Here is a 12043-nt window from a genome sequence, read left to right as displayed (position 1 = left end):
GCATACAAGGCTTGGTTCATTTCTCCCCCCTGCCCCCACCCCCTCCCTTACCACCCACTCCGCCCCCTCCCTCTCCCCCCCCCCAATACCCAGCAGAAACTATTTTGCCCTTATTTCTAATTTTGTTGTAGAGAGAGTATAAGCAATAATAGGAAGGAACAAGTGTTTTTGCTGGTTGAGATAAGGATAGCTATACAGGGCATTGACTCACATTGATTTCCTGTGCGTGGGTGTTACCTTCTAGGTTAATTCTTTTTGATCTAACCTTTTCTCTAGTACCTGTTCCCCTTTTCCTATTGGCCTCAGTTGCTTTAAGGTATCTGCTTTAGTTTCTCTGCGTTAAGGGCAACAAATGCTAGCTAGTTTTTTAGGTGTCTTACCTATCCTCACCCCTCCCTTGTGTGCTCTCGCTTTTATCATGTGCTCATAGTCCAATCCCCTTGTTGTGTTTGCCCTTGATCTAATGTCCACATATGAGGGAGAACATACGATTTTTGGTCTTTTGGGCCAGGCTAACCTCACTCAGAATGATGTTCTCCAATTCCATCCATTTACCAGCAAATGATAACATTTCGTTCTTTTTCATGGCTGCATAAAATTCCATTGTGTATAGATACCACATTTTCTTAATCCATTCGTCAGTGCTGGGGCATCTTGGCTGTTTCCATAACTTGGCTATTGTGAATAGTGCCGCAATAAACATGGATGTGCAGGTGCCTCTGGAGTAACAGTCTTTTGGGTATATCCCCAAGAGTGGTATTGCTGGATCAAATGGAGAATATTACAGTATTTAAAAAACAAAAACACCTGTCCAGTTTACATCACTATAACTAAGTAGTGGCACTGTACATTCCTTTTGTTTGAACCCACCACACTTTCTCTTCTTTACAATTTTCATTTCATTCTGTTTGAACTTCCCTCTACTAAATGATAGCCTACACTTCTTTCAAAGCTTAATATTCATTTTCTCCATAAAGCTTTCTAGACCTAACCCCAAATCACAGTAGTCTTGCCCTGCCTGAAATTCCTTTGGTGTTTCTGTGTAGTCTGCACTATAGCATTTGTGCTTTTTCTTGTACAGCACCTTGAAATGTGCTAGTTTTTTTTCACAAATTATAAATTCCTTGTAGACAGTTGCTCTACTCAACTACTTCATAATCGATACCATCTATGTTGCTATAAGTGCCTGTCAAATGAGTGCTATTTTTCTGAATTTAAGATGACTGTATATGGTCCTTTCATTACCTGGAAAAAATGTACAAAATAGAAAATACATTGAACAGAAAATTGTTTGAAAATTTGGATTGATTTCTAACTTTAAAAGAGATTTAACTGAGAAACCAGATAGTCTCTGGATTTGCTATTTACCAACCAATGCAGCATGTAATCTTTTTTCTCCCTCTTCTTTCTATAGACAGACCTAGAAATGGTCACTGAAGACCTTGCCCAAAAAGTCAATAGGCCTTATCTTCGCACACCCCGCCACAAGATCATCAAGGCAGCTTGCCTTGTGCAGCAGAAGAGGCAAGAATTCCTTGCATCTGTGGCTCGCGGAGTCGCTCCTGCAGACTCACCAGAAGCTCCAAGGCGCAGGTAAAAAAGGATGTGGTCTGTGGAAAGGACCCCAGCTTGAGTCACAAATGCCAGAACTTTTGTTTTTTTTCTAACTAACATTCATATTCCTGGAAGTTACTTACATCTAAAATATAGATAGCTGATAAAAGTATGCTAACTTCTTTTGTGATGCTTTTTCCTCAGTACTACTTCTATTTTTCTTGGTGTTTTGTTTCTTATCTTGGAATTCCTCAGACTAAATTAGGCAAGGTTAATCTCACATTTCAAGTAAATTCATAATTTAAAGAGAATTCTAACGTGTAATTAAATGTGTAACATTTGTAGTGATATGATGACAGTTATAAACATCTTAGGATCTAGGATTTGGGAACCTTGCCACCTTGTTTTGGTCATAGTTATACTTTTGTGTAAAGAAATTGTAAAAAAACACTGTCCTGGCTCCAGTGGCTCACACCTATAATCCTAGCTACTCAAAAGGATTGTGGTTTGAAGCCAGCCCAGGCAAATAGTTCCGCAAGACTCTTATCTTCAAGTGACTCGAAGGTGAAGGCCCTGAGTTCAAGCCCCAGTACCACCAAAAAAATAAAGAAAGAAAGAAGAAATTGTAAAAAACAAAAAATGTGAAAACTTCAGTTAGTAAAGTTATTTATTTAAGTAATCCATAGTCATCCCTTTAACAACAGTTGTGTTGGTTGTTCAGTTTTTTCCCCAGATATTTATACCACTTCTGCCATTATAAACTGAAGCATGTTTTCTTATTTAAGAATTATAAGTATTACAGATTCCATCAACTTTATTTTTTACAAAATTATTTATAATGAAATGTATTAGTTATTTATAAAATAAGATTAGAAGTAATCATAAAATACTTTGTTGTATCATAGTCATTTTTATTTTTTTTCCATCATTTTCACAAACTTAAACCTAGAATTTGAAAGGATTAATGAAAATAATTATATTTTAAATAGTTGATCTACTTTGGTTAAGCAAATTCTGAGCAGAAGAATTAAAAGTTCAAAGGACAAAAGTCTGGTTGTGTGTACTTTGTAGTGCTGACAATAAATCAAATGGTATGTCTAATTTCTTTATAGCTTTGCTGGTGGAACATGGGATTGGGAATATTTAGGATTTGCATCACCTGAGGTAATTGTTTGTTGGGGGTTTTTTTGGTTTGCTTTGTACTTTTCCTTAGTGAACCCTGCTTGCATTTGCACCCTCATCTATTCTAAACCCTATGAAATTATTAGCAATACTTTCTCTTTCTTTTGTAACAAAAATGCGTCAGCAAAGCCTACATTCAGATATTTGTTATACTGGAGTGTCATATAGTTAATTGCATTCCCCTTTTATTTTTCTTACTTAGTAAACAGAATTTAAGCAAATTTACAACATACATTTTTAAAAGATAGTTTCTAATTTAATAAGTGCTGTAATTTTGTTTTAAATGTTTTTCTAATTATCCTGTTACTCTAGCCTGTATCTATTGAAAACCTAAATGAACAACCTATGCTTTGAAGTTAATGCAGAATCTTAAGATAATTCATTTATAAACAATTGTGAAGGTAGAAAATTTCACAGTAATAATGTTTATATAGAAAGAAATGTTTTGCTTAGTTGCTGCAGGTTCCCTTTAAGATTTTCACATTCTTCCTTTTTTCTTATTATTCACATTGTTCTTGTTATTGATAGGCCATTTTAAAATATAGAGGTAACACTGCGAGTAGCAATCATGACAAATGAAAATAAGACAGTGAAAATCTTAGCTGTCTAGCTGTTTTCTGTGGTTTAAATTACCACTGTCACTCTTACGTCTGATTTTAAGATGATTTTAGCAGTTCTTTCCACCTCTCCACTGCTCTTTCCTTTGCTCTTTATAAAATAGGATACCATTTGATAACATAGATTATGATAATTCTTCAACTTAATTCTTATACAGACAAATGATACAACCATTTGTTTTCTGGAACTGAAAAAAAAAAAAACTGTCATTTTTATCCAGAAATGACCGTGGCTTATTTAAATCAGATTTTGTCTTTTCAGCTGCTGAGGATACTTGCAATCACCCTGTGGCCTTTTGTATTGTTAGATACAGGAAAATACTGACTTGAGAATATAACTGCTTAGAGCACATATGGAAATTTTAAGTCCACTTAAATTGCACAAAAATTAATATACTAATGAACTTCTATTGTAAAACAAACTAAGAACTTTTTTCTTTACCTGATTCTGAACTTAATTTTCTGTGTTATAATGTGATTACAGTTTGGGGGATATTATGTAAAATTTCTGCCTAAGCAAACGAATAAAAAAGTTTCATTTATCAAAAAACGAACACAATTTAGCAAAAATGAAAACTTGATCAGTGTATTCACAGTTACATATATAACATCTTGCAGCTTTGGACTCTGGCAGTAACTTCAGGAATCCTGAAATATTTGTCCTGAAATACAATTAGCAGTTAAATTTTTTTGTGTGTGTGAATTGACAAATTTGATGAAAATTGCTTTATTTCCTTTTATTTTTCTTTAAAGTCTTGCACGTTGTAACACCAGGCTTTTATGTAAACTTTACTGTAAGTCTAGGGTTACCACATTGTAAGACTTTCAAAGTTTATATGTATGTAACTGTCTCAAGTAATTGCCAAAATTACACTTTTTAAATTAGTTCTTTGCCCTTAATACAGACTATAGGAAACAAAATAATGTTACCAGACCCCATTTTTTCACTGAAGTTAATTCATGTTATTCTCTTTAAATTAAATTGAATGAGGTCATAACAGGAAATATTTATTTCATGCCACTTTAAAGACAGTAGAGCTTGTAGAAACAGCATAGTCCTGAAATCAGAGGGACAGTTGAATTCACATTTTAGTTCTTAACTTGTTAGATCTTAGACCGTGTTTGTCCTTAATGTCTCATCTTTAAAATATGCGCAGTCCCAGATACCAGTGGCTCACGCCTGACATCCTAGCTACTTAAGGAAGCAAAGATCAGGAGGATGGCAGTTTGAATCCAACTTAGGCAAATAGACTAGTATCTCAAAAATACCACAAAAAAGGGCTTGGTGGAATGACTCAAGTGGTAGAGCACTGCCTAGCAAGCATGAGGCCCTGAGCTCAAACTCCAGTCCCACTATATGGGCAGTGATACCCAGTGGAAGTTCTGGAAGGATTAAAGCATCTCATTAAGGCAGTGAGAAGACTGATGCAAGTAAATGTTGTCTATTATTATTTAAAACAAAAAAATCCTGGTAGGTTTTTTTTCCCCTATAAATCTGAGAACTTTTTAATCTTCTTTGTGACCTTAATACTCTCAAACCATGAGGAGCATCCTGACTAAAGGCCTTTTAATATTTTTTACTTAAAGATCTTAAGATTTCTTGGAAATTTTTGGATAGTTTTATGAGAACAGTTCTTTTAAACCACTCGTATCATGAAAGAATACCACTTGAGGGTTTTGTATCAGAATAGTTAAAAATATAACAGGTTTCTTTTGCAGCTGTTTTTCAAATTAGATGCATGTATATTCTGGTCAGTAATAGTTTATATAATTCAGAATAACTTTGTATTGTCATCAGAGCTACAGAATAAGCAAGTTCTGCTTAACTATAAACCTTTAATTCAGATAAATTTAATATAATCTTTAAGAAATATTGTGGTCTTCAGTAATCTAGAAGCCATGATGACACATAAGTCAACCAGTTTGAGATTATGGGCCTCCAGGAAAAGAGGAAATAATGCCCCGGCCCACAAAGAAATTTTTAAAGAAACTAAGTAATCCCTTACAGGATTTTCATTACAGTATCTTTCATTCATTGATTTCTCACCTCATAAGATGCCCTCCACCTCTTAATAAGAGTCATCGGAACTCAGATAGATGGAATTTGAATAAATTTAACCAGAATGAGCTGGGGGTGTTGCTCAGTGGTAAAGCACTTAGCATGCACAGGGCCTTGGATCCAATTCTCAGTACCACAAAAAATTAATTTAACTAGAGTAGTACAATAATATTCAATGATATATAACTTATCTTCACCTATTACTCATACTTTCACTGTACAAGTATATTGAATATTCTGGAGTAACTGAGATAATCATAAACCCAAGGATCTTAGTGTTTAGCACTGGAAGAGTCTACAGTGATTCTTAAATCCAGTCTTTTTACACTGTCATATACCTTGGCTTCCCTTTTATTCTAATTTCTCTGTCTCTAAAATCTGGAAAAACACACTTGTAGCTAAGTTATAGTAGATACTCCAAGGTCATAGCCTGTGGTAATAACAAACCTACCTTAAACTGTTGTCACAAGGACTGGAGGTGTGGTTCAAGCTGTAGTGTTCCTGCTTTGTAAGCTTGAAGCCCTAAGTTCAAACCCTAGTACCACCAAAAAACAAAACAAACTATTGTCACAAATGTAAATTAGATTCATGAACATTTGCCTAAATATGTGTTTTTCCCACATGCTAAATAGAAAACATGTCCCTTTCCTATGTTGTAGATAACACCACATATTAGCTAATAGGGAGAGGAACCCCAGTAGCATCTTACTTTAAAGCTAACCTAACATTTTTCTTTTTCATCTAGTCATTTGACTTGTGAGTATGGTATATAGTATTTGCAAAGAATAGAAAGTTCAACTGTGCAAATACTTAACAAGTTTGGGTTTTCTGTTGTTTTTTTTGTTCTTCCCCTGTCCCTCTTGCATTTGTTAGTATAATGGTTATGATATTAGTTATAATATTAGATAAGAAATTATAATATTAGGTGACAAGATAAAATCATCAAGCAGATAAAGTAGCATTCAGTTGTAATCTAGCATTGGGCCCTGCAAGTATTCCTAGTTTATCTAGGCACTTGTAATGAGTATTTGAAATTTTTCTTTTTCCTTTTGCTTTTTCCATTTCCTTGGCATGGCAAAACTTGAAGTTTCTTTTTCTAAAGTCAAGTGATTTTATAATATGTATAAAATCACACATTTTTCCCCTGGAAAAAAAGTGTATTGTCTGTTTTATTTGCATTTTTAAAAATTGCATGCTCTCCCGTATTTTATAACCTTTGGTTTATGCAGGAATATGCTGAATTTCAGTATCGGAGGAGGCACAGGCAGCAGCGCCGGCGAGGAGATGTGCACAGTCTGCTCAGTAATCCTCCTGACCCTGATGAGCCAAGTGAAAGCACTTTAGGTAAGCTCTTTGGTAGAATATGGTTTAATCTCTTAGTTCTCCTGAGCTTACTTTTAAAACTGGCTGATGTCAATCCTTGTGAATTTATAATTTAGAAACACAGTAAATGTCACAGGATACCACAAAATGAGAGTTATAAGCATGTGTTTAGGAGTTGGACAGACCTGGGTTTATGACACCATCTCTGCTGTAACTTTAGTCAAGACATTTAATCTCTCTAATCTTCAGTTTCCTCATTCTAAAGAAACAATAGTGCCTCCTCATAGACTCATTGTGAGCATTTAGTTAGATAACACATGTAAAACACCTCATGAGCATGTTACTGTGTTCATAGACTATTTTTCTCATAGCCTTAGTTTTCCTAGAAACATTCTTAAGCGCTAAATTATTAGTTGAAGATCTCCAAACTATAATGTCAGGATCTCCAAACTATAAAGTCAGGATTAAAGATTTGCTCTTCAGGCACTAATTCCCCAAATTCTTTAAGAAATCTGAAGGCCAGGAGTGATGACTCAGGACTGTAATCCCACCACTCAGGAGATGGAGTATCACAGTCTGAGGCTGTGAGGCTGGCCTGACCAAAAAAAAAGAAAAAAAGACCCTATCCAAAAAATAACTAAAGCATAGAAGGGCTGAAAGCATGACTCAAGTGGTAGAGCACTTGCCTGACAAGTGCAAGGCCCTGAGTTCGAACTCTAGTACTGCCCCCCCCCAAAAAGAAGAAATCTGAAGACAGAAATACCTTTATTTGTTATTACTTAAGGAAAATGATAAAGGAATGGACAGTAGCACTTGTATTTAGAGGAAATACAAAGTGCAAGCAAAAATGTAAAAGTAGTCACAGAATTGAAGTGATGGTGTTAGATACATATTACTGCTTACAGTGAGATAAATACACAGAGAAATCCCAGGAAGATTGAGTAAACATGTATGTGAGCATTGGCTCTGAAAGAGAAATTGTCAATTTAAATAGCAAGATGTATAGACAAAGGAATGAATCTTACTTGTCACTAAATTATCTGTTCCAATTGCTTTGAAGCAGATATTCCAGAGGGTGGCAGCGGCCGCAGGCCTGGTGCATCTGTGGTAAGTTCTGCGTCTATGAGTGTGCTGCACAGTTCTTCCCTGCGTGACTACACGCCTGCCAGTCACTCTGAAAACCAGGACTCTCTACAGGTAACTTTTCAAGACATTCTCATGCCCATGCTTTTACTCTTTCTCTGTTCAGCATGGTTCCCTATTTGTACTTTTACTGCTTTCCTTTTCCTTCCATTGTAAAATGTTCATTTCATAGACATTGTAGAAGAAAAGATTCCTATATTTCACATTTATCTTGGTCTGTTTTCCCGTTAGCATAGACAAAGAGAAAATTATAGTAAGATTTGAATGTATAATTTGTAAAAATAAAAAATTACCTGCTTGATAAAGGAAGAATGGTAAATCTGATTCAGTTATTTTTGCATTAGTCAAATTTTAAAGTGGTTTTATTTTCTGTTGGCTCAGGCTCTGAGTTCCTTGGATGAAGATGATCCCAATATACTTCTTGCAATTCAGTTGTCACTGCAAGAGTCTGGACTGGCCATTGATGAAGAAACTAGAGACTTCCTCAGTAATGAAGCATCCCTAGGAGCAATAGGCACTTCTTTACCCTCCAGACTGGACTCTGTCCCTAGGAATACAGATAGCGCTCGAGGTGCACTGAGCAGCTCTGAGCTGTTGGAACTTGGTGACAGCCTCATGAGACTAGGAGCAGAAAGTGATCCATTTTCAACTGACACCTTGAGTTCACACCCTCTCAGTGAGGCACGAAGTGATTTGTGTCCCTCATCCAGTGACCCTGACTCAGCTGGCCATGAACCCAATATCAATGACAATCTTCTTGGCAATATCATGGCTTGGTTTCATGACATGAACCCTCAGAGCATTGCCCTGATTCCTCCAGCAACTACTGAAATTAGTACAGATTCTCAGCTTCCCGGTATCAAAGGTGGGTCAGAAGGTATGAGGGCCATGGAACTGGTGCCACCAGAAGAAGATGCAGTATTTGAAGATGTTGCTGTCAGTGAACGTGGAGGAACCCAGATAGAAGAGAATCCTTTGGAAGAGAATATTCTGGCTGGGGAAGCATCGTCTGAAGCTGCTGACAGTGGTAATGAAGCAGCCAACAGAGGGGTCGGTTCAGATGTTTCAAGTCAAACACCTCAAACCTCAAGTGATTGGCTTGAACAAGTACATTTAGTATGAACTGCACACATCTGGGCTCCAAATGAATCACAGGTACAGATGGTATGCTAGGTGGAGTATGCTTTATAGAGACTTTGATCCACTTAATTCCAATTCAATTATAAACCACTGAAGTTAGGATTGAATACAAAGAATTCCTCTTGAATGGTAGCTTCATTGTTGATCTAAACTTACAGGGAATTTCTTTTGTGTTTAGTTGGGTAGCTTTTCCCCTTTTTACTGACAAAATGAAGAGCAGGAGAGCAAGAAAAACACAAATGGAATAAACAAGTTGTAATCCACATTCTAAGAAAATGCAGTGCTCTGTTTAGCCTAGAGTTGGCAATACTTAAATTGAACATTTAAATCAAAGACTTACTCCCTAATCTTTGATCTTTGGATGGCTTTCCTCTTTAAAAAGACAAAAAAAAAAAAGCTTTCTTCATTTTAGAAGTTTGGTTTGGACCAATCTGATGACATGTATGTCCTCAATCTCTCTGTGCTCTTTCATAACTTTCTTTCTCCTTTTTTTGTCTGAGCAGTGTGAATTGAGCTATCCAAGGTCTCTCTTTAGTGCTGCAAATACTACAGTATAATTAATTTTAATTTTTACATGAATCAAATATTTTTTCTCATGTCTACTTACAGTCCATTGTGCCAAACTCTGACTTATGTGCTGACTAACAAGGCATTCAGGTGTGCAGCATCCTAACATGCTCCAGGGCAGTGTCAGCATTCTTGGAAGTAATAGGTGCCATTCGGTAGTAATGATGTTCCAGAATTTAATGGGCTTTTGTTGCCATGGAGACTGCATTTAAATAAATGTAGCCTGTAGCTTAAGTTAACTAAACCTAATGCTGCTGTTAAGAACAGTTTATTTTCATATTAAAATACAGTTGATTAGCAACAGCGGTGCTGTATTTTAAGAGACACTTTATTGGAAGTGCAATCATAGTTCTTTGTTTTCACAGTTTTACAGTGCATTCTAATTACTAATGGGTGCAATTACTTTTAATGGTGTTTTATAAAATAGAAAAAAGTGGAGTTTTCATGAGTTATAGTAAATCCCACAATTATTAAAAAATTGAATAAAACATCCTGCGCAACATGTTACTGTGCCTTTGCCTAACCTAAATGGATAGTTGCCAGTTAAATAAGTCATTAATTCCAATTTCATGTTTCTTCTGAAGTAACTATGCTACGGATTGCAAAGACCTCCATAAAACCACCCATGGCCTTGCCTTTACAGTAAATATAACAACTAAATGTCCATTCAGTTTGTTTGCCTAAAGAGCAAATGCTGACAAGTGTTTGTTCTCTTGCACAATACTCATTTGCTGTGTGATTACTGTTTAGTATTGAAAAAAACCAACTTCCTAGTTATCAGTGTCGTATAACTGTGAAGAAAATACTGGTCTTAGCTGTAATTAAGATACAATGGTACAGTGTGTAATTAAAACCTAGAGTAAACTGTTGAAATGGCTGTTTTACTTACATATTATCAAAATTAGCATAACATAAGCAAAATAGATATGTGCAGCACTCCATTTAATGTTTTGCCAGATTGTTACTAGAAATCTGCAGAAACCAAAATTTCTGTTCTGTGTGTGTACAGGCAAGTCCTAGGCCAGGAAAAAGGTAATTTTTACTATCAATATCTATGTGAGTTTTGATTATAGTTTTTGATTACTTTTTTTTTTCCAAACTCTGCTTTTGAAATATCCTTTACTTTGAATTCATAAGGCCAGGACAAATTATATTAGAGTATTGAAAACTCCCCATGTTTCCCCAAGATAAACTGTGTGGGAATTACTCCTATGCCATGAATATCGAAGGTTGACATTAGTTTTTATTTCTCCAGTTATCAGAAACACTGATATCAAATGCCTATTAAAGTTTGTGGAGGGAAATATTAACTTTATCTACAGTGTATTACTGTATATTAAACTGAAATAGTCCATAAAGGATTTTTTTACAATTATTTTGGATTAAACACATTAACACCATTAAGTTTTTAGACTGAGAAAATGGAGTTTGCATCACATTGAGGTGTCTTGCACAGCTGCAGTGAGGAGAGAAGTGCTCTGTGTGAAGATCCATTCGTGCTGGGTTGTGGTTTCCTTGCACCTTGTGCAGTAGCCTTTGTTTCTGTGTGGTCTCTCCTGAGCATGAAACGTGATCATCCAGTTTGTATTTCCTTGGTACATATTTTAAAACAACACAGTCATTGACTTTACAATTCAGTAATAAAGTTTGGCAAAGCCTATTTTGTAAACAAGTTAATTTTATAATGTAAAAAAAAAATAATCTAACCTTGACTTGTTATTTGCACTTTCATAGTCTATACTTGATACATTCCCACTTTATATACAGTAGGATTCTATGAACGTGTAGATGTTTGGCCAAACGAATGCTGTTAATAATATGTAAAATTCTTTGATTAAACATTTATTACTTAAACTACTTCCATTTTGTCTCATTACATTATAAGCTTCATTTTAAGCTAGTCAGGAACTTAATTTTGTTCAAATTAAATACCTTCCAATACGAATTTGGTTGTAATATGTAATTGGTTAGCGACTAACATTTTTATACTTACACACTTAGCATTTTATACCCCTAAACATAACCCTGATAAAGTGATATGATCCTGTGTTAAAACATCATGATTTAAGTGCTCATTTTATTTTCATCACTGTAGATTTCAAGAGAATAATGTTATTATTTTCCTTTGAGATCTAATAGAAATGCAGAAAAATATTGTGGAATTTTCAGATTTTTTTTTAAATTGCTTAGGGGGGAAAAATGTGCCATATGAATAAAATCGCCTGTTGTCTCCATCACTTTATTTTTCTGTACCTTCTGATTTACCAAAACAACCTTTGTCATCTGACCTTAATGCACATACATAAGTTCCAGGTCAGCAGCTCCTTCTTCATAGTATCTACTATTGATATCAATTAAAGTCTTATGGTTTTGTGTGGATCTGAAATATAACTACCAATATCCTTATGCTGATTATTGTGGCCATTGATCTCTTCTTTGTTCTTGTTTTAGTCCTAGA

General features: G+C 35.3%; 1 protein-coding gene across 6 annotated transcripts in view; it reads left to right on the top strand.

Annotated features, from left to right (window-relative positions):
• Ankib1 (ankyrin repeat and IBR domain containing 1) overlaps window positions 1–11442 on the top strand; it is a 129643-nt gene extending 118201 nt beyond the window's left edge. For 2 of the 6 annotated variants that reach the window (XM_074064750.1, XM_020161176.2), the window contains exons 16-20: window positions 1415–1593; window positions 2667–2718; window positions 6660–6756; window positions 7799–7932; window positions 8260–11442. In XM_074064750.1, the coding sequence (XP_073920851.1) occupies window positions 1415–1593; window positions 2667–2718; window positions 6660–6756; window positions 7799–7932; window positions 8260–9000 (1203 nt within the window). In that variant the 3' untranslated portion in view covers window positions 9001–11442. Of the gene's footprint in view, window positions 1–1414; window positions 1594–2666; window positions 2719–6641; window positions 6757–7795; window positions 7933–8259 lie in introns of all 6 variants that reach the window. The other 4 variants (XM_074064748.1, XM_020161174.2, XM_074064749.1 and 1 more) reach the window with 3 other exon arrangements.
• Window positions 11443–12043: the final 601 nt, after the last annotated feature.

Source organism: Castor canadensis, chromosome 2 (assembly GCF_047511655.1).
Source record: "Castor canadensis chromosome 2, mCasCan1.hap1v2, whole genome shotgun sequence".
NCBI classification, from domain to species: Eukaryota; Metazoa; Chordata; class Mammalia; order Rodentia; family Castoridae; genus Castor; species Castor canadensis.
This window is presented reverse-complemented; position numbering and strand designations above follow the sequence as displayed.